Below are 23,791 nucleotides of genomic sequence, written 5' to 3'. Positions count from 1 at the left end.
TCACCTTATCATGAAGGATGCTCAGATTGGTACCACATTACAATGTCTTTATCATGAGGGTTGCAATGTGGGCTTGTTGGTAATGCATCTTCAAGGGGAGTATGGTAGCGCAATTAAAAGACGGGACAAGAGAAGACACAAAGGGACACACACAGCGCTAACTTCCAACGCTGTTTATTGTCGAAAACCATGTCTCGTTTCTCCGGTTATGCTGTACTATGCCTAAACAATTTTTTTTCATTAACAAAGATTGTAAGGACAAATTGAACTTCCTTCTAGCGAACACTGAACAGATATTCTCATGCCATAGAGTCTAAGTAATAATACTCTACTGCACATCCTCTCCCCTTTCCAGCGATGACGTTTATTCGCGAACACGCGCGACACTTCTGGGACGGTCATCATACACCATAGAAATACAATCTTCACAAAAAAATTTTTGAGTACCCATCTCACAATGATGTCAGCACTACTACCATCAGCATAGAAGCAATGTATCAAACACTGCATTGCCACTGCCGAAACTCCTGTATGAGACGTGTATGAAGAAATTATGCTCCCTCACGCTTCCTTCTGCACACTGCCTGAACCATCGCCGCCATGGCGAAGTCCCCCGCGTAGCATGCGTGTGCAGATCTATTTAGAAATGATTTAGTATTTATAACGTGGGTTCACCTCTGCTCTCCCGCGATGAAATTGAAATACGTTTTTTTTTATAATTGAAGAGGTGGCACATACGCAATGGCATATACCCAGAAACCCGAGTTGGCGTCAAAGAAAATAATTGAAGAGCGACACCTTCCCAGTTACACATAACCAGTGACCCAAGCTGGGATCAAACAGGTTTATTCAACAGCGGCACATGGGCATTGTCACATACACAGGGGACCTCAATTCACATCAAATAGATCCATTGAAGTGTATCACGTACCTAGTTTCACACACGCAGTGATAAAAGTGGGCGTGAACGGATTCATGGAAGAGCGGCACATGAGCCGTGCCATATATGTATTGACAGAAGTTGCCGTCAGACGGGTTTCTTTATGAACAACCCATACGTGCTGTTACATACCCGTGACCTAAGTTGGCCCGACGATTGCTTTCGAAACCGGTTCCCTCGTCGCCGTAGCCTGACGCTTTCTAACTATTAAACCATGGAGTACTCAGGCACCAAAGTGAACTCAAATGTAAAAAAAATTGCCGACGATTACGTTACTTCCTAATGCGAAATTTGAGCGCAGCAAATAAGCTGTTTCACCTTTTCGATAGATTGAGGCAAAGAAATCGAGCAACACATGTATGCGCTACCACAGAATTTTTTTTTATTTTTCACACGTATTCCTTGAACAAAGACTCCACTAACAGTTCTTGACAGTCATGAAGGAAGCTTTGTGGTCGGAGAAATAGACTGATATATGTTCGACTTGGTACACCAATGCTTGATTCTCAAAGACGAGATCTATACAAGTGCCTCGCGAGGTTGTCACAGCCGTGGGACGCGTTACGAGCGAGAGGAACGGGATGTTCTCCCGCATAAGTGTTAGGAAATTGCTGTTTGTCTTTATGTCAAGCCGCCACCGATCTGGCTCTCTGATTGCCACCGCACAGGGCGAACGGCAGCGGCAATTTCGGCTCGGGCGGTGCACATAAACAGATCCGCCGCCACCGATCTGGCTCTCTGATTGCCACCGCACAGGGGTTGCATTGGAGGAGGAGCGAAGAAAGGAATTAAGTTCGAGCCGGCGCTTTGACAACCGGAGACTCGCAGGAAGAGGGGGGAGGGGGGCGGCGTGTACACCCAGCGGCAAACGATGGGGGCAGAAGCGCGCGCAGCAAGCGGACAACACGATAAAGGGAGGAGGGAAGAGATAGCAGCGACTGACTGATGCCGCTGACGCCGATAGTGAGTCAACCCCAGCTGCGGAGTTGGTTTCAGGGACAACGAATAACCGGCGCGTCGGCAACTGAAGAGCACCCTATCCGCCACACAAGAACAGGGAGGGGGGGGGACCCTTTCCTCCTCTTTCTGCATGGCGGCGACGGTGTTCTATGCAGTCACGTTATCTTGACTCTCTAGCGGCGTCAGCGGCATCCAGCGGTATCAGTCGGTCGCTGCTAGCGCTGGGGGGATGAAAGGGGGGCGGAGCTGGTTACGAGGCCGACGACGACGCCGACGCGAAACCCAGGAACGGACGCCAAAGAGCTGCGCTCTAAAACACGGGTGTTTTCACATTACGCCCCCATTGAAATGCCGTCGCCGGGGCCGGAATTCAATCCTGCTACCTCCTGCTTGGGTTAGTTGTGGTTAGCGAATTTTATGGTCCTCCTACTATGAAACACGTTATCGTTTGATGAAAGAAACCCGCGTGCAAGAAGCCCGGGAATACACGCAAAGTGCCTCGAGGAGCCAGTCGCGTAGCAATTTTCCGTGTATTCGAGGGCTTGTTTGAGGCTCGGAAAAACACTTTCATGCAGCACGTACTGAACAATAGAAAGCTGTATCCGGAAGTTTTCATGTTGCTCTACAAGTGTCTCATTGACACTTTTCATCTGATTATAATTATTGATAAGTTGATAAATTAATGAAGACTAGTTATCTAATTAGGCAGAATGCAAAAAACTTATCGGCAAGCATGACGGCAAACAACATTACCTTGCTTTGGTCCAGCTACGTTGAATTGGCATATTATTAATGTTTGGCCCAAGTTACTGTAACACCTTGTATGCATTGCGACATCTACACGCTTTCAGGTCCTTTCTTTTCATCTCTCTCCGCAACTGCACGGATCTTCTGAGGAGGTACCATTAACAACTGAGAGAATGTGTCCTCTGCAGTCTCTTATATGTTTCTAATAGACCGATCTCACCAGCCAGTTTCGCGACGCCACCGCTGCCGCGGTGCATGCTGGTACTTGGAGTCATCCGGCCGCTCCAGCCTCCCAGAGTGCGCGTGCGTCCTGTTTCCGAACGATTTTCGTCAATTTTCATGGGATAGGGTTAAGTAGCTCGTGCCGCAGAAAATCCCGTGTCGGCGTCAGACATGGTTCCGGCGAAAATATTTTCGAAACACCTGTGCCCAGGGCCTCCATGTGACGCGAGGGATTTACTCAATTGAATTTTTCAAGCTAAAATCCTAAACAATGACTTAGGCACAACCTACAGACATGATAGCTCCCGGATTGTAATTTGGCTATACGAGAAAACATAATTCTACTACCCGAAAACTCAAACAAGCCCCTTTCCAGCGCTTCTTCTGCCATTCATAAACCAGCCGCGACGTCCGCCAGAGCCGCGTGCCGGCGCGCGGCTGTCTCGGGGGCCACGGAGCGGCACGATCAGTTCCTTGCAATACCTCCAGCTGGCGCTCGCTTCCGTCCCATCACGGACGGAATAAAAGTAGGGAAACGACAAAAAGAGGAGACATACAAAAGCACAGTTTGCAGTAGGGGGTCAGAAAATTTGGTTGTGGGAGTTCATACAGTTCTTTTTCCTTTTCTTATTGTTTAACCTAGATAGGACATTAGGCAGTATAATAGTAAGAGCTTGGTGGCGCAACCCACCACCCCGTTCCAAAGGGGACGCTCATAACATCCATCCACCCATCCATCACGGCCCACTCAACAGAGCGCGTTTCGACCAGAAAGCTCGCCTTCCGGCATAGAATTCGCGGCCAGCGTTTCCCGGTAAACATTACGGTTACATGCACTCCAGTTGCTGGGAAGCGTAAGAAGCAGTATGGCATCTTTGAATGATATCGCGTTCCACTCTTAAAGGCGAAGCTTAAATGTCCTCCAATTGTTGTTCGTTTGTCTGGAGCCATCGTGCGATGGGAGGATTCACCTGCGGCGTTCCTGTAGTACCAGTCGATCTGTGCCCCATAGTCCACGCGCGAGCCAGGCAAATGAACCAGCTGCATGTATTCAAAGCGTTAAATGCCTTCACTGCATTAAACTTGTACCCTGTCCTTATCTATTCTTTCCTGTGTCATGCTGTACAGCTGATCTTATGAGAGTAACTATACTTTACTACTGCTGACATCAGTTTGACTGTATAGCCATTCTCATTTTAATTATTATTTATTATCCAACCATCCCCAAAGGCCACAAAGATGAGTATTTTAATGGGTAGGAGGGCGCACATAAATTACACAGAGAGAAATGTCTAATGAGGAAAAAAAAAACTTTAGAAGGTAGCAGTTAGAAAAGAACATAAAAGACAAGTGAGGTTAAAGAAATAGCAAGTAAGGATGTGGTACAATAGCTGTGCAAAAAAATGCCTGCACAGAAATTGGACGGGAATAGCACAAAAATTTTAATGAACAATCAATACAGCGCAAATAAAAGTAATCACAGGGATAACAGTGACCATTTTGAAATGTAGCCATTGCATGAGTACACTGCGACGATAGTGCAGTATTTTAGAAGATAGTCTTAAAAACCGACCTGCAGCCACAGCAACTGATATAGGAAGGTTGCAGGTCTGAGGTGACGGTGTGCACTTGCGACTCGAACGCTAGCGCGACACTTGTTGGCTCTTGGTCCTTTCTAACACGCGGCTTAATCGACCAGTACAAATCACTGATGAATGTATATCACTGCTGCTTATAATGGAGAGCGGCGCCTATTCACGTGCGCAAAATATGGGACGCTCACCTCACGCCACCCATTCGGAGTTTTCGGAGCAGCAACCGTACCATTCACTTGAATGCAAATAAAAGAAGCCGCCTAGCTTACCTAAGAACTTCTGGATATCGCTGTTACCGAAGTTTGCGAGTCGTGCGCGGAACCCATACAGCTAAGCATCATTAGGGCACGAGAGTTTCGGCGCCGCACTTGAAACCTGTCGCCAGCAGGTATCCTATTATGTCCGTCGCTAAGCTAACATAACGTTGCAGTCACCGAGATGCACATGTGCAAAATAGTAACGCAATACGACCGCGTACATCAGCATGTACTACATACATAACTCCAACAAATGCAATACTGAACGCGTTATCAGCGGGTAACAACCAAATCAAGCAAGGTTTTTCATCGCGTTTTGCATGACAAGATAGTCCAGAAACTGCATATGACTGGTCTTACCAATTTTCTCGTTTCCCCACTTAGCGCTTATTAAGGTTTTTGAAAGGAATGCGTTGAAATTATAGGTAACAATTCTGGCACCTATTCAGCTTCATCAAGGGTGTCCCAGGGTAGCGTACTAGGGCCACTTTTGTTCGTCACATACGGCAACTATTTGGTCCGTTTTTCACCAAATCTAATAATTAACTTATTTGCATATGACTACGTTTTATTTTGCTATAGACATGAAACATACAATCAAATAGCCCTTCGTATAGCCCTCAATAATAGTCTCGCCTGGGGTAACGAATAGACTATGGAACTGAACTATGCAGAGTCACTCTTCGGGTTACTGAAAAACTTAACTTCCATAACATTTCTTACTTCACTGGCTCTGAACAATTAACTGAGATGTGAGACTATCAGCACCAAGGTGTCAGTTTTACAAGCGACTTAAGCTAGAACAGCCATATTATACATGTTCGTCTGCTCTTTGCAAAGTTCGAGTTTGACGTCACGATATCAAAGATGTACAGCGCTAGTAAAGAGTCTTGCTTATGAGTATTTGATCAAGCCTAAACTTGAGCATGCTTGCATTGTATGAGACCTATATTCAAATGCTATAATAATGTGCTTGAAGAACTTCAAAGACGGGCTATGCGACTCATTTTCTCTCTAACGGTCATCAATTTTCTGTTTCGTCAGTTACGGAAATTAACCAGCTCACATCATCACAATCCCGGCGCGAAGTGCCGCATTCAAAGTTGTTGTTTTAATTGTTTCATACTAAGTTCGGGCTCGACCCTATAGTACATATATATGTCGTACTTATCTCCACTTATGTGCAGCCACAATCGTCCCACACGCCCGGTTTCTCTCTGTCCTTATTTTGCCACAACAAATGTATTTAAATTCTGATCCTTTCCAGAAGCAATTAGCCGCTTGGATAATATGTCACCTGGCTGCCTATCGTGCATTGGACAGTCGAATGCTACTGTTGAAATTGCTCTCTACGTGCCGCCCCCACCCCACATGCGTTTTGTTCTTGTTCTATTGTCTGATTAGTCCATTTGTATATTTGTTTTAGCTTGACATTGTATACATTGTTTATCTATTTCCACTTGCAGGTAATATCAATGACTTGTGATATTTTACTGCGGCGTTCATTTTTGGCTCTTTCGGCAAGTTCTCATATTTACAAATACGCTAGTGCGCAGTAACGTCATTCTTTTGAGAATTCGCAGACTTTCTTCAGAACAAGGAACAAGGAACCACGTAAAAGATACCGTCCATTGAACAGCTTCACTGGTTGTTTCGGAGTAGGCTATATATACAACTATTCAAGATCGCGTTTTCGCGAAGACAAGCACAGACCATTGTATGTTTACACGTGACTGATTAACTAATTCTGCGCACTTGAAAAAATAGCTTGGGTAACTCAAGACGAGCGCAAGAAAATTGACGTTGGTCTCATCTTTCTTATGTTTACCATTATATGTTTAAACTTCGGTTGAAGTTACTAAAAGCAGTAGGTATATGCGGTATACATAGGAAATGGAATATTGAGGTTACTCCTTTATGGGAAAAGCTGATCTGCCACAACCATTCCTCCCCTTCAGGGGTAAGTGCGAGGGGATGATTTGTTACTCCCCATGCGCTTACTCATTCGAGGACTAACAGTTGCCCTCTTCCGATACTCCTAAAGGGAATTACGGTCATTCTTTCCGATGCTTCGCAAAGGTGGAATTAATGAATTTGGGCATTTATACACTGATAATAAATTACTGAGCTAAAAGCAAAAAGGTGCACGAAAGTAGGATTAGAACTCACGTCCTCTGGTATAAGTATGCCACTCTAATGCACATCACCACAGCAGGCCGGTTAAGAACTCAGGATATTGAGACAGCGCTAAATTGGAACGCAGGTGCGGCAACATAAAGCCGACTCGGCATTTTGTGTATGTTATGCGGAGGCAGTTTAATGCTGAGTGTACTTGCAACCCTAAGTGACTGGGAAAAGGAATCTGTCCGAGTATTCTTAGGGTGATATAAACTGAGGCACTACGCGATGTATACGTGTAGTGAGCTTAAGCGGGGCACCCATGACGACAGAGAAGGTCAATTTCTATGTCGCTTAGCGTCTCCAGTTTGAGCTACATATCGCTTCAGTTAAGTTCGTTATCACCTTGGAACGGCAGGAACTTAGACACTAAGAAAATATAGCAGTCTATCAATGATTGCATGTATAATATGTATCGTTCATTTATAGTGTGCGCACGAAGGGCATGGCTCTTCACATTCCAGCTTTTAAATTTCATGCAATTTTTCGCGAAGAGCTAAAGTGCTGTTTTGCATGTGGTTCAAAGGCACTGCACGAACTTCGAACTATTCACGATCTATAGACAACGCCGTTTTCGCCGCATAACTCCACGACACGGACGAACACAGCGGAGTGCATCGGGAGTAACTGTTGTCGTTCGTCCTCACGTTTGCTCTCTTTCCGACCAGGGACTAAACACTTAATCTCCGAAACTTGCACGCGGCCCGCACATTCATACAGTTAGTCCCTTGAGCGACGAAAGAGCCCCTTTTAGTACTAACTGCCCAGTTACTCCCGTTTTCCCCGGGATTTTTCTTAGAGTGTAGAAAAAAATGGATAAGGAGATTATTCATCCTTACCTCCACACATGACGAAGGTAGCCAGGACGAGGGCGCCGACGGCAAAGCTCCTGGCCTGACGGGCTCCCATACTTCATACAGTCATTCCGCTTCCTTTAAGGTCAGCGCTCTAAAGCTTCAGACTATCCAAGTGTAGTGCCAAGCGCAGATTCAATGTCGCCTAAGTCAAGCGGATGTCTACTTATTAAAACTTTTCATTGCTTCAGTTTTTAGGCGACCATGCCTCGTAACATCGAGGAAATTTACGCGCACATCCCGAACTTACAATGAGGTTCAATGCGATCCCAATAACACTTTACGCGACCAAGCCTACGCACTTACTCCCGTTTAAGTAGATACTGATTGAAAAATGGCATCAAAGGAGCGTATACACCTGTGGCATCCTTTCTGATCGGGTTCTATTCGTCACACTATCCAGACGCGCACCGAATGCATTGATTTTTGCTTTGTTTGATAAGAAGCCGCTGAGCCTTATGAGATAATGGAGAGGCACTGAGAATGAGGAGCATACCACTATAGCACTTACCGTCTGCTCAAACTTTATGTTTTATCATCAAGTTCCGGCATAAAATAAGTGGTATCAATGCAGGTTTGACGTTAGTGGCTTCAACATCTGTCAGCGTCCTTTATCGAACAATGGTGGGCCTCAAGCTCAGGCACAAGATTGTACAAGCCTTTGTTACAACCCAAAAATACAGCGCATTGGTTCTGTGCTGGTAGATCGAAATGCCTCTAAGAATAGTAATGTACATAAGGCTGGAAAGCCGCATAATTGCAGTACAGCTATGACGTCATCCATGGTGTCGCCGTTTGGAATGCAAATTATGCTCCATTTGACACACTATAGTAGGTCGTAATCAAATAATAAATGCTTTTTCAGTACCCTTCCTTTCGATAACTTCAATTTTTAGCGTGTCTGTTTAGCTGTTCTAGTCACTTAGATGGTTTTGTCAGGTCATTGAAGGGTGTGGCCATGGTCTGAATATTTGAAGTCCAATGGAGTGTTTGTAGACGACATTCCTAAACACAAAGTATGTGTTTTCAAGGCAGAGCTACAGTAGCCTGAGAAGATCGGGCACGACTATCGGAGATCTGTCGCTGAGTTTACCGTCGGAGACTAAGGCAGCCGAGCACACCTCCACCGCCAGATCCACGGGAACCCTGGCGTAAAGTGACTTCACATCGAAGCAAACTAATCTATCGTCGTCGACAACCGTGATGTCACGCACCTTTTCAATCAAGCCATAGAAGTTCCGGATGAACGAAGTGCCCTTTCCCACAAGAGACGCGAATACGGGATAAAAGTAGCCAGCAAGCTTGCAGAAAAGGGGGCGTGTGAAGTCCACAATCGGGCGCAGGGAAATTCCCGGCTTATAAACCTTCGGTAGGCCGTATAATGCAGGAGTGGAGCCACTGTGGTGGAGGAGTACTACAAAGACTTCTTGTGCGGAGGAAGGAAATGCAAAGCATCAACGAGTAGTTTCTGCAGGTCACTTTCCACATCCCAGGTAGCACACAAAGTCTTGAAAACGTCGTATTAAAGGATTCAACGTCTGAAACGGATTTTTGACCAAAATCGACGCATCAAAGACGTTCCAAACAAGATAGCTTAAAAACGAGGGGTGAATACGTTTTGATAACGTTGGAAGCCAGACAGCTTAAAAACGAGGGGTGAATACGTTTTGCAAACGACTCAAAACGCCACCGCCACGCCACGGCGCGTCAGCCTCTTTAGCGGCCAAGGTTGTAGCGGCTTCTACAATATTCAACAACCCATCAACGCGATCCAACCTTGCGCAAGGTGGCGATACCGTCGTCAAATCATGTGACCAAGGTGGCCACGTGATTCGTGATGCCGGGCAGCCGGGCGAGCCGGGGCATAGTCGCGTCGTCATGGCGTCGTCACGTCACCGCACTCGCATTGCGCTGTGGTGTGTTTGCGGCTGTTCTGAACGTGCTGCCGCTGCCCTTTGCTATGCAAGTGTTGCAGTGTTTTGCTGTCAAGAAAACGATATTCTGTGATCAGTTTGGCTTGTGCGATATGTTTGTGTGGTTTTAATTTGGAAATCAGTAGTGTTTTCAATTGTTATGTGATCAAGGCGGCCACGTTATTCGTGAAGCCGGGCATAGTTACGTTATCGCACTCGCATGGCACTATGGTCTGTTTGCGACTGTTCTGAATGTGCTGCCGCTGCCCTTTGTCATGTAAGTGTTGCAGTGCTTTGCTGTCAAGAAAACGACATTCTGTGATTAGTTTGGGATGTGCGATCTGTTTGAGCCGGGCATAATAACGTTATCGCACCCGCATTGCGCTGTGGTATGATAGCGGCTGTTCTGAATGCGCTGCCGCTGCCCTTTGTCATGTAAGCGTTGCAGGGTTTTGCCGTCAAGAAAACGACGTTCTGTGATTAGTTTGGGTTGTGCGATCTGTTTGTGTAGTTTAATTTGGAAATCAGTAGTGTTTTCAATTGGAGGGCGCGGAGTGGAGGGCACTAATCACCTCTTCATGTTCATTGTCATGTTATGTGAGGCGCCTTTTCACTGACGCTGTAATTAAGGCGTTAAGGGCAGTATAAGGACGAAAGTTAGAGGGACGAAATCGTGCCTGTGTGTCCCTAGCGTCGGGGTCGGCCGCTATGAGTGATGCTAACAAGAAAGCATTTTGCAGAGTGCGAAGAAAGGCGGCAAAATCTCTGTCTGTGCGCACCTTGCCGATCTCCGCAATAGAGCCATCATCGTGGTATTTTAGTTTCCCGTTTAGCAAGAGTGTTGCAGACAAGGGAACTGGTTCAAACACGCTTTTTTTTAATGATTCACTACTAGTGCGGTATCCCAAAAGGTGAAGTCAAGTGCTCACCCTATTTTCTTCCCTCGCGCTACAGCGCACTGACAGAATTTTGCGTGCACCATACCGTGCTTTTATCGTTTGCGATTCAGGTTCTCGATTGTGTTTTCGCCCCCTTTACCCACGTGATGGGTATTTCATGGTATTACCGTGTACCACATGTGTCCATATATTGTGTCCAATATATGAAACGGCCAAATTCGATTTTATTTGACGCCTCAAATGGTAGTAATGTATTGAGTCCCTTGTAGCTTTGTGCTTGTTATCAATTTTACTATTTGGCGAATGGATACAGCATGTACGCTGCATAACTCGCTTGTGCATACTGCATACGTGAGTCGAGTATGCCCTTGGTATAAAATAACTTGTATGCTTTAGGTAGTACGATTGTTTGCAGTTTGGGACATGTGTCGGAATGTACGCTGTGCGCCCTTCGCGCTTTACGGCAGCCTGCCGAGTTCGTGCGGGTGCCATGTGTGCGCATGGAGTTCGCGAAGCGCTCTCGCAGTTTTTTTTAATATATATATACATGTGTTCTTTTCGCGCGCTTCGCACAACAGGGCATGTCGCAGTTCTTTGTCCTTGTGCAACACATTTTCCTAGCGTACGTCTGTGCATTATTTGGTACCGGTTTCACACGGGGCTCTTTTAGCCGCTATCCAGTCCGTTACAAATCGAATTTCTCGGTCGTGATGGCTCCTCTGCGCAAGCTACGAGAGTGAGCCAGTCGCATCGATAATTTCGATCCGGATCGGGCTTGATCGCGATCGAGAGTGGTCGTGTGACACCGGTTTTACACATGGCTCCCACATAGGGAACACTTTAAGTTCAATGCTACTGAGTGAAGAGCAAGTGCATATATATGCCAGTGGTGGTATGTGGGCAAGTCTTTCTGGTGAAGCCAATACTTGTGCATTCAAAACATTTCACTTACCAGCGTAGTGCATCAATGTGTCTACTTCGACGAAATAGAGCACCAGTGCAGATATCTGAACATACCTGTCCTGGGCAGCAAGTGTGTCTAGATTGAAACCACTACCAGCATGTGCGGCAGTTCTATTTCCAGCAGCGGGACTGCACAATAATCAGTAGGGTGCTCTCAAGCTGTTTATCTATGAAGCTCTGCCTGGACTGTGTGCCAAATATTTGTGGACGTGAAAGTGGGGGTGAATTGGTAAACATCAGTGGAACTGTCCCTGGACTTTGTGGCAAATGTTTTTGGATGTGAAAGTGTGAGTGAACTGGGAAAGAATTTGCTCTGGGCTACATGTGTTAAACGTTTTTTCTCATTCAGAGTGCTTTTTTTTACTTTAGGAGACTGGAGATGTGCGCAAAGTGGGACATGTCAGTGTTCTAATTAATGTATTTGCTGGTTTGCAAATTATTCGTTGCAACTTTATTTTTGCCAGAGAGGTACAACTTTGCCTCTTGTAAAGGGCTTTTTAGATAAAACACTTACTATTTATTATGACCATTGCTTCCTTTGTTACACAAATGCAGCTTCCAGTGCATTCCAGTTTATTTCCATGTTTATGTAAGTTTCTAATATGAGGCTTGCATATTCATTTCTCACGTTCTGGAGTGGCAAGATGCAGCATTACTGTCTCATCGTTCGCTGTACTACAGTAGTGTTCACTTGTTACACTGAATCCCCCGTTTAAGTATTCTGTACTAATTTCACTTCATTGCTTTTTTGTTGTATGGTTATTGTTTCTCGCCATTACCTTCTTTGATATATCCTAAAGGCAATATTTCTAATTTTGCATTGTTCCCATTTTTTTATTTCTGTCACAGGATTGTTTTATGATGGTATGCGGTGGTATTTCTTTTTGTGCTGTTTTCAAGCTTCTAGATGATTGGGAACATTGCTTGGAGGCAGTTACCATCCAATTCATACTCTTGCATTTTTCAGTCTACTTCTTCCATTCGCTCCGATGTCACTTCTGCATAACTCTAGTCCATCTAATAGCACACGCACTTTACTATGATAAATTAGACACTTTAGTACACTCCAGGTTCATTTTTGTATGTGTACTTGGAATTTTGTTTATGTGCTAGTGAATGTTCTCTTTCGAGTTCATTACGAATCCTTTCTGCGGCTTTTGTCATTGTTGATGTACTTTTATTTCTATTTGCATTTCTCAAACAGTTTGTTCGAACCTTGCATAAGCATTACATTTTAATAAAGTGTTCTTGCTTTGTCACAATGTTCTCATTTCATGCACTCTTGGCATGAAGGGCTTGGTCTGGCCACCTGCCAAGACGTGGCCATTTGTTCTTTGCAGGATGTCATTCCCATTGTGGTTGTAAGCATCGTAGCTTACTAAAGGTGGTATTAAGGATTTATTATTCCTAACAGGCTCATTTTCGTGCGACTTGGTAGACGATGCGCCGGCCATGCGGGGAACAGTGCTTGGCACTGCGCCATGGCTCTTACAGTCAACACCGACGCTTCTACTCATCTGGGGCGCGATTGGAGATCGTTGTTCGAAACGCTCGATCAGTTTCACCTCACGCGATTGGCCTAGGCCGTGCCAACGGGTGCGGCTGGCGACGTCTGCGCGGCATAGGCCAGTCGCGTGAGGCGAAACTAAACGCGTGTTTTGAACAACGATGTCTCATCGCGCCCGTCACCCGCGAAAATTAGCTTCAGATGATCGTAAACCTTTCAAGACCGCTTCTAGACCAGCTTTTTGATAACGTCCTAAAAACGTTTAGAAATTGGTTACGAATAGTTTTGGCAAAGGGATTACTTGTGTCTTTCCCAATCCTATTTCTAGACCAGCTTTTCGAATACGTCTTGCAGACTTGTTCTAGATCGTCTCAAGAAAGTAATTAAGCCGGACATTAGCAGAGATATCCGACGTTTTCCCGCCGAAGTTCTCTCATTCGTGTCTTCTTTAACCCGTTTTTATCGTCTTGGATAAACGCTACGAAAACGTTACGTATCTCTTTTGTGCTACCTGGGATTGAGCGTGGGATTCTGCTTAAGTCGGACGTACGTTCCGTTATCTATTAGAAGAACCACCATTCTGTTTTCGTAGTCACATTTGTCTAACATTGCAGTGGTGTTACCTTTGTAAGCAGGTAGAACGACGATGTTAGGATTTCTGCAACGACTCTACACAACATCCACTTGCTCTGGGTGGAGGGTAGTGAAGGAACGAAGTGAAAGTTTTGCAAGGATGCTTGTAGCACGAGTGCGAGCTTCTTGCCGCCTGGGGGGTCAATGTGGTCGATGGCGCGCTCTACCTCACAGATCATCTTCTTTTTGTCTGGTGCAGGTCCAGTGTTAACATTTAGCCCCAGCTCAAGAACGGCGAACTCATACTCAGTGGGGACGTAGAAGGAGAAGTTTTGCACAGCGGACTTGGCATGGCAGGCGGAACACAGCCGTGGAAGCTAGGGCTCAACTAAACTTCTTGCCGTGGGCCACCCTGGTACTCCGAGCATGACCTTCGGCCTTGAGGTGCGCCATCGTTCCGTAGGGAAGCCGAAATATTTTGAAGTTTTTAAACATTTTCATTTTTTGTTTTACCGCATCGTGAGCAAGCCGCGCATATGTGACATTCCTTGACCCACTGTACGATCCGATGTTGCTGCTGATGATTCTAATTTATTTGCATCCTCTTCGAAATGAGGCGGCGAGAAATAGTCACCTAGCCTGATTGATTTATTCATGTATGCTATACATGTTTTATTACAGCACGTTGGTACACATTTCCTTAACCTTCTTTTTCTTCCTGAAACCTTCTCAATCCACCTTGTACTGCTAACTAAGCACGGTGTAATAATATATAACTGTAATGCGTGATGTGCACGTATAGACGCTACGCGGCGCGAATTTTACATCCCGTGTGTCCTGGCACGCTAGGGCGCATGTATAGGGCATTTTTCCGCTACAAGCCAGCAAGCGTTGGCGTGGTTCAGTGGTCGATTAGCTGACTCTCGCGCATCGGGCACGGGTTATATCCAAGCGGAATGCAGGACTTTTTTTTTTCTCATTCCCCGGCGATAGCTGCGACAGATACCGGCGGCATCGGCGGACACCATCGCCGGCCGGAACGGGTATTTCAATGAGCCAATACCAGCTTGCGCTGTAAACATTCGGCAGTACTGATCTCGCAATGTCTGCCGGTGGTGATATGCTTAGCAATAGGGCAGTGTATTGGCACCACGTGCTGCCAACGCCCAAACAAGTGATGTATGAGGCGTGTACTGCAGCGGGAGTGCTCCTTCGCGCTTTCCTAGGAACACTCGGCGCCATTTAGTTCTGCCGCGGTGAAGCATGCGCTTGGCGACCAAAATGCACGGTGTGCCGGTGCGTGTTGACAACGAACACTGACAAACTCATCATGTGGCAATGGGTGCACTCCCTCTTGATTCGTTTCTTTTAAGGGTGCCTCAATGTTGTTCTTGTCCGCCAATCCGTGCTGGGTGGCGACCGCCGCGTTCTAGCCACCATAACTGCGTCGAACACTATGGCAAGCGCCATGTTCAATCTTAACTCCGCAGTGCCGTGTACCTCGCGTGGTGAAGGCAGACGGTCTTTCTGTATTTACAGACTTTTTTGCAAGAAATGATTGCGCTGAAGCGTTTCCAGAAGGCATACTGTGAGGTATTACAGATCAAGAAATTTGCTTATAAGTTCTTTTTCTGGAGCCGGGCGCAGCTTAAAAAACAACTCGGTTTATCAAAAATTGCTGGACCTCGAAATCTTTTAGTGCGAAAGTACCAGTTGGCTCATTGGGAGCTTTGTATTTAACGGTAGGAACGCTAAAAATGTAAGTACTCTATGTATGAGACTGATGTCGAGTATAAAAATGGTTATAATGCATGAAAAGCGGTTATGCAGACTTATCTAGGCATAATAAACTAAGAGAATTGTGTAGAAAATTCGGAGTGCGTTTGCCCGAAGGCGGATTCAAGCCTATAGGCCACCCCGCGGAGGCTTGGCAGTGAGCATTAGAGGCATTACCTCTACTCCACACCAGCAGGTGTTTTCGGGGACATAATGGAGCGCCCAGTTCGCGCGGCGCGCCTAGTGATTTGTGACGTCACCGGAGAGGGCTCGCCACTTGTGCATGAAAGGACGCGTGCGCTGGCTTGTCTCCATTGCGTGTTGCAAAATGGATCCAGGAGCATATATTTCGGCGGCGCCTGCGAAGCCACTTGGTCAACCGCGAAAGTATGTCTCGGAAGAACAAGCACGGGCACAGCGCAGCGCGGGTCGGTGTGCAGTGCAATTCTGATGCAATCACATTTTTAAAGAATGCACCTACGTACTTTACGAACCATAAGATAATGATCGTCGTTGTCGTTGAACGTCCACTACCTGCCAGGACTACGTCACCTCAATTGCAAATGAAGTAAAGGAAGTGATTGTGATGGTTCTGAATTTGTGTGTTTTGATCTAAAGGTTGGGGACCCTGCAACACTTCCGGGGTTTTGCTGCGAAAGCACTAAAGGGAGCACATTGAGGGACTACAAGGGGGACTTCTTTGGGAAATTAAATTAGGAAACGAAAGTGAATAATAATAACTTCCCAATGTGTAGTCCCTCAATGGGTTTCTTTTAGTGCTTCCGCAGTAGCCCCCGAGATGTTGCGGACTACCCATTTCTTTCTGTTTACTATACTGGCACTGAATAAAAGACCACATGTACCTCTAATTTCTGTGCCCACTTGCTAAAAGTAAATAAGCATTGGTCAAAAGTGATGAAAGGGTACCTGGAACACTCTACGCATTTCGAAACTGGAAGGTGATAAGCTTAACAGAGGCTGCTACCGTCGCCAACGCTTTCGATTCATTCCGGAAACGATGAGCGCAAATAAAGAGCTAAGCGAAATATTTGCAGTTTATTCCTAACAGTGCTCGACGGCCTCGGGTTTCGAGCATGCAATTGTGTTGAAACAAGAGAAGACCACCGTCAAGCTATCGCTAAGGGGCTTAAAATTATATTCCAATGGCTACCTGGATATACCGACATTGCTGGTAGTGCTCACGCCGACGAAGCCGCCTGGTCTGCGCATCTATGCCCGACCAGCTCTAATCACCTTATCCAGAACTGACGCTGCAAGAAGCCTTCATATGGTGGCTAAAGCTATGACACGCAAATAGTGTTTTTCCCGCACCTCCCGAAGTGTCACCTTCATAGGGTTGATACATCTTTATTAGCTGCAAATTCCATCGAAACTTGGACAATGGCCATACGCGTCGATGGCACAGAAAGCCACGAAAGCGTTGTTGAAATACCTCAAGTCGACAGGTCTTGGTAACCATGTGTAGTCCTTGCGCGAACCTTCGAATGTGCGCGTAAGTGTGCTTTCCCTATCTCCTCTTCCTTTCTTTTCATCCCTATAATCGTTCCTCAGTGCAGGGTAGCAAACTGGACGTGCGTCTGGTTAACGTCCCTGCCTTTCCTCACTTCTATTTCTCTCTCTATATATATAATGTAAGATGGCTACCCACCGATCACTCTGGCACTGGGTGCTCGGTGCTGCCGAGGAGAATGGATTTCTCTGTGTATAATAAACATGTTTGCGTAGCAGTATAACGCTATCTAGACCTTTCGGCGCGTATCCGACATCGCTCTGCGCACTCTTTTTCGCGAAGGATCTGTTTCAGCTGTATCTTGAACGTTCCCTTGCAGGATGCCGCGACTTTCCACCGACCACCGCAGACTAAGCAAGGGGAAGCAGACCAATCGCAGACGCCTGCACGACCCGCATAAGCCGGTTATCTACCTTCACTGCACTAGATCTGACCCATCGAAATCCTCTCCCCTTCCGCGTAGTCCTCGCCTCTTATCAGCCAAATAGGCAAGAAAAACCTGTATAGGCAGATACTGCTAATTGCACTTAAAACAAACAACGGTGACCTCCTATAAACAAGGAAAGCGTTCGATTGGGCTGTTCAAACAATGCTGTGGTTCACCGTCCGATGCTTGCGCAGACGTTTAGTCTATTTGATATCAGGAGATTGGAATAAAATCAGAATGCAATTGTTTTATGTTATACTGCCTTTGAGCTTATTATTTATAGAAATGACAGAAAGCTGCAGAGATAAGCGACGTGACCGTCGCAGTCATATGTTTCATTTATTCGGTACGTTCGTAGACGTGCTTTAGTGAACGCATGAAACCTTCTGAGGAGAGAATTGTCGCTGAATCCTTTCATTTCAATTTCGCAGGCTGCCTCGGAATAAATTTCACATGCAGACCACTCTTCGGCCTCAAAACGAGCTCCGCCATGACACGGATCTTGTCTCGATGATGCAGTGAAACCAGCTTGTAGTTTCGAAGGATGTTGGCAATGACGACTTTTTGTTCCATCATGGCGAAACGTTGACCTACGGGAAAGTAGTACACAACCATTGTAGGAAAAACGCTTTGAATCGATGCTCTAAGCATCGATATGGTTGCAATAAGAGTAGAAAAAGAAGTTCAGTAATAAGACGCCTCAATCCTCGCCCGTCCTGGTAATACGCTTTCTCGTGCAGGATTGCAGGCACTGATTTATTTGCTTGGGAATTCATTGGTTTCACATACAAACGTCCTAGGAACTTCGGGAAATCCTTAAATATTAGTCAAATTCACCGGCAACAGCAATTCCCCATCGCGGAAGTCTGACTATTTTTACACATTATGTATTTTACCCATCCTTGTGAACCCGCGCCAGCGTCAGCCTACATTCCTGTCAGCATTCTGTTCGGTCAACTCGCGGTACAACATTCCTGCAAATTATGCATACAATAGTCTGATGAAGCGTGCGTTCAATTTTACACATTTGACAGGACGGCCCTTATTACCTAGCAGGAGAAATGCAATACATTTATACTTCGTGGCGTTCACAAACTGAAGCTGAGGGCATTTATGTCGGGATACCCGTTCTGTCAACCAGATGTTATCAGCCACAGCTATATTTAGAGAGCTAATGTGCCAATATCATCCGAAACAAAAAAAAATTTAGAAGCTGACGAACGCTTTAAGGGAACAAACAGGAAGGTATGCAATACCGCAGAAAACTTCATTTATGACTCCTGCAGACTGAAATGCTGATGTTCTTGTTTTTATTTTTTAATATAATCATATATAAATTATATAGCCTGCGTCTGACTCTTCAATCCCATTCCATATTTTCTGCCCTGGCCAGTACGGTGTTTTTTTTGGCACAGCAATAAACAAATCAATTCTTCGTTTCAATTATATACGTTTAAACTAATTGACAATTACAGTATTTTTACCCGCGCTACTCGATCCTTGGCCTGGACCCCTTTTGTGGCTGTGCGCCATGGTTTGAGATTATCGTAATCATCAACCTCACCATCGTCAAAATGCGGATGAAAAGAAATGTTAATCGATCGATGCTGTATTCAAAAGAATGTGTAAGCACGAAATGCTCGTTTCTTTAACACCCCATGTGTGTACCTTGTTTATTTCACCACATTCTCTACATAATGTGCCCGACAACGTCGTGCATCATAGTCTTGGCTCAAGATTGTGGTGCAATCATCTAATCGAATCATCTAAACGTCCAAACATCTAAATCTAAACATCTAATCTAAACTCTAATCTAAATCTAATTATCTGATCAATGTGGTTGTCCTTAAAGTGGATTTGTCACTGAACAGCAAACTTGCAAAAAAGCTCACATTTTGCATCGATACCTCCCCCATGATGTTGTTATAATTACCTGTTTGATTCTTTCCCTTTCCTTTCCTCCATGCCAGACATCAGCGGAAAAATTAAACGCCTTTGGCCTCCCACTCGGTTTAGTCTCTCTCTCGTTTCGCTACAGCGACTTAAGGTTCTATTGAGCGACACACCTTTCAGTTGCAACCATGCGTTCCTCACTAGCAAAGTACTTTTATATGTATTTATGCAACAGTGCACATAATTAGTTCAAGCGATTATTTCATCTAGATCACTCGGTAGATGCTCAAGCCTGTACGCGCGGTAAACTATAGTGCAGTGCTGAAACATAAAAGAAAATAATCCAACCACGCAATAATTAATGTAGTCGCCCCCCCTCCCCCCCTCCCCCCAGTACAGTAGGAGGGTTTAATTTCACCGGCACCTGCATCTGCACCTACAGCACGCGCGGTACATCATATTTAAGTGCGTAAACCTAAAAAGAAACTTAATTGCTGAAAAATTGAAAACATGTTGCAGTGCAGTAGCAAGATTGAATTCAATCGAAGCACATAATAAAGCACAGACTCACCAATGCAGTTTCTCGGTCCAGCAGAGAAAGGAACGAAAGCAAAAGGGTGTCTCCCTTTCACGTTTTCAGGAAGAAACCTGTCTGGAATGAATTCTTCCGGCTTGGGGAATACTTCTGGGTCACGATGCAGGTTGTAAATGCCAACTAGGATTTCCGCACCTTTCGGTAGCTTTCGGCCAGCTGGGAAAGAAGGTGGGACTACGTCAGGCAGCGAATTCTTATCATCTAGCTTCTTGCAAAATCATTAGAATGATCCGACCTCAGTGGCTATGATGTTGCGCTGCTGAGCTCGAGGTGACGGTATCGATCCAGGCCGCGGCGGCCACACTTCCAGGGGAGAGGAACGCAAAGACGGTTCCTTATCGTACGCGTTAAGGAACCACAGGTGGTCAAACTTAATCCGAAGTCCCACACTATACGGCGTGTTTCTTAATCAGATCGTGGTTTTGACATTTAAGATTCCATAATTATATCAATTATTTAAATATTTCACCATCGCACTATTCGTCGCCTGAAGCTACATGAGCGCACATGCAGCTTCCACTGCGCATTATTATTATTATTATTATCCGCCGTGGTTGCTCAGTGGCTGTGATGTTGGGCTGCTGAGCACGAGGCCGCAGGATTGAATGGCAACCACAGCGGCGGTATTTCGATGGAGGCGAAATGGAAAACACCCGTGTACTTAGATTTAGGTGCACGTTAAAGAACCTCAGGTGGTCGAAATTTCCGGAGTCCTCCACTACGGCGGGCCTCATAATCAGAAAGTGCTTTCGGCCCGTAAAACCTCACAATTTTCTTCTTCTTCGTCTTCTTCTTCTCCTTATTATTATTATTATTATTATTATTATTATTATTATTATTATTATTATTATTATTATTCACCCCTGACAAAAGCGCCAACATCTCCTAAATATCAAGTGTTGAAAAAGAAAACATCCACCTTCCTGTGAACCCTTCCGGATTCATCTTCAAAATCCCGCATGGTCTTGAAAAAAGAAAATAAGATCGAGCATTCCGGTAAACACTGGCATAACTTTATTGTCACCTGAACGACTCCTGAAAACTCCTGGAATACACTAAGAGGCTCGCTCGCAATCTGAAGAACCACACAGTGCTTGCACGCGGCAGCAGGCAGATGCGTCCTGTCCTCAGCGACGTCCATTTACATGTGGGACATGCAAGACACCCGCCGATGGCGAGTCCTCCGCGAGGTGCCCTTTCGTCAGTTTGCGTTTGTAGGCTGAGGAAAGGGCTCTTCAAGTTCATTTCAAGCGGACACGTCTTGCAAGCTCACCGGCTACAATTCGTAAATTGGAATGCGTGCCGTAAAGTAATTAACTGAGCAGTTAATCAGGGTTCGTTTATTTAGTCGAATATGTGTTTTTATGTCTCGTGCTAGTAATCCCCGTCTCTTCGGATAATCCAGCTCAATGATAAGAATTATGCCATATCTGCACCAGGCGATGTTTCGAAATTCCATAAAACTTCAACATGATAACCCTGTATAATTCACATGTATTGAAACGCAGCGCTACATCAGTATAAGCGCTCAGATAGTTGAATTAAGAGCTGCCTAATATATATCACAAACATTTCCTGAGTATAACTCAAATATGTCTTTTTTACACTCGACGAAGTGAGCAAATGTTGTCGAGGTTGCTTGGACTACCATAGCTCAGCGCGCAGAGGCTGATGCAGCACCAACAAAATTATGCCTAAATTTACTTCGCTCTTTTAGAACATTAGGCCGTCATTTGCTGTTTGTTCTGATTTTCATGAGGGAAGAGGCGTCAGGCCCACTCATACCTTCATGTCACGTCATGTTACATCATGTCATGTTTTATTTTATTTTGTGTTTTCCTTATCCCTTTATTTCCCAATCTGTAAATGCTTTTCCCTCAAGTAAACTGACTTTCTCGACACCGATAAGTTTATTGAGAGTACATGTTGAGTGGAACATAAATATAACTTCCCTCTTCGTTTCAGCAAGAGAATGGTTGGATTTCTTTCTATTTGTGATATTAGCTGTATTTATATTGTTTTTCACAATGCTCTTCGTGATGCCGGTGCTTCCTACACGGCCAGCCTGGCCTCTAAACTAACAAAACACTCACTCACATTTACACGCTCGACTTCTGTCCTTAAGAAAAGGCACATTACAGTATAATTATATGGGCACACGGTGACCTGCAATGGCCGACTAAAGGTTTTTGCTTCGAGACAAAATTGGGAAAAACCTTACCGATCATGACGTCTTGCTCGCACATTCTTGAGATGAATGGAACTGATGGATACAATCGCTGGGATTCCTGTGAGGAAAGACAAAACACTCGCTAAACAAAGTGCGGATAGCTTTATACACATAAAATTTCGTAACAATTGACCCGATAAACATAGTGCTTGCTGTCTTTTTTATTTTAGCACCTGAAGCTTGACCTGAACAACTTTATTGCCTTATGAGGCAGTCAAGAGGTGGAACTGATGCACTTTGCGCGTAGACTGTGAATATTTTCTGCTTTAAATAATTTACGCGCACTTAATTTCATTTCTGCTGATGATTGCCACTTCTCATAGTACCTAATAATGAACTAAATGCTCTTAAGTCAAGCTACAGCGCCTCAGAGTGAAGAGTTGTGTACAAGCGCAATGCATATTTTGCCGTACTGAGACATGATTATATATATATATATATATATATATATATATATATATATATATATATATATATATATATATATATATATATATATATATATATATATATATATATATACTACGCTTTTTCCCAGTAATGTTTTAAGTTAAGCACTGTCACGCCTACACGCGTTACAGGAAAAGAGTAATAATATTTATTATGTGGTTTTACGGGCTCGAACTACGATCTGATTATGAAACGGCCGTAGGGGCGGACACCAGAAATCCGCACCACCTGGGATGCACACAAATCTAAGTACGCGGGTATTTTCGCATTTTGCCCCCATCGAAATGTGACCGCCATGGCCAGGATGCAATCCCGCGACCTCGTGCTCAGCCGCCGAACACCATAGCCACTAAGCAGCCACGATGGGTTCAGCAAAAACGTAAGCAATTACAAGTGAATTTACGTGATTTAAAAAAGTATGTTGTGCTGTAAACCCGAGGGCACGGGATCAAAACTTAAACGCGGCGGCTGCGTTTCCATGGTGCGAAATGCAAGAACACAGATGTATCATGAATCGGGTGCGTGTTAAAGAACCACAGATGATCAAACATATTCCCGTGTCCCTCAGTACAGTGTGCATCATAATGATATCATCGTTTTGGCGAGTAAAACTTCGAAATATAATAGAGAATTACAAAACTATCTGTACATTTAATTAATTGCACTTACATGCAATTCGGTAGGTACAAGTCGGGCGCTCTGGTGTCACTTTTGCCTCAATAACGGCCGTTTTCTCTCTTTGTGTGTGCGTGTGCCGCTTTTCTTCAAAGTGAATAAGGACGGAAAATGTTGTGGCATGTGGCGCTACAGCGCACCCAGGCAGCGAACTCAGGCCGCTATCAGCACTGGCAAAACAAAGGCGCTAATCAAGCGTCACTACAACGGTCAACGATGTGCGATCGCCTACGCCACCCTGTTTGGACGATACCGCTATTTCAACCGAGCAGCCGCTGCCAAGCGTTGCTTGCGTAGTACGTAGAGAAGCACAGAACACTCGAGCGTAATGCCACGCTATGCTGAGCGCCAGTGCAGCTTGGTGTCGTGTGCTGCGTTGCTCGGTTGCACCAAAGCTGCACGCGCTGAATGCAACTGCACTCGCACTAGTGTTGCACTTGCACGAGCAGACTCGTAGCGATGAAACTAGCCTTGTGTTCGCACCCTGCATGCAAACGGCTGACTATTTTCCACGGAGGCAAATGAACCGCATTGCCTTCAAGCAAACTGTTCGCTCTTGAGGGAAATGCATCTTTTTTTTTCAGAATTACTGCCAGCCTTCACAGA

At 45.2% G+C, this 23,791-nt stretch overlaps 1 protein-coding gene across 3 annotated transcripts in view; it reads right to left on the bottom strand.

Annotated features, from left to right (window-relative positions):
• The window catches only part of LOC142592733 (cytochrome P450 4c3-like), a 51,382-nt gene that overhangs the window by 9,187 nt on the left and 18,404 nt on the right, over positions 1–23,791 (bottom strand). For 2 of the 3 annotated variants that reach the window (XM_075704335.1, XM_075704334.1), the window contains 2 exons: positions 22,052–22,118; positions 19,807–19,986 (listed from right to left, as the gene is read on the bottom strand). In XM_075704335.1, coding sequence (XP_075560450.1) covers positions 19,807–19,986; positions 22,052–22,118 — 247 coding nt within the window. The remainder of the gene's footprint in view (positions 1–19,806; positions 19,987–22,051; positions 22,119–23,791) is intronic. The other variant, XM_075704337.1, reaches the window with a different exon arrangement.

The sequence above is a fragment of the Dermacentor variabilis genome, chromosome 9, assembly GCF_050947875.1.
Source record: "Dermacentor variabilis isolate Ectoservices chromosome 9, ASM5094787v1, whole genome shotgun sequence".
NCBI lineage: Eukaryota > Metazoa > Arthropoda > Arachnida > Ixodida > Ixodidae > Dermacentor > Dermacentor variabilis.
The sequence above is the reverse complement of the archived record's forward strand: the minus strand, read 5'-3'. Positions and strand labels throughout refer to the sequence as shown.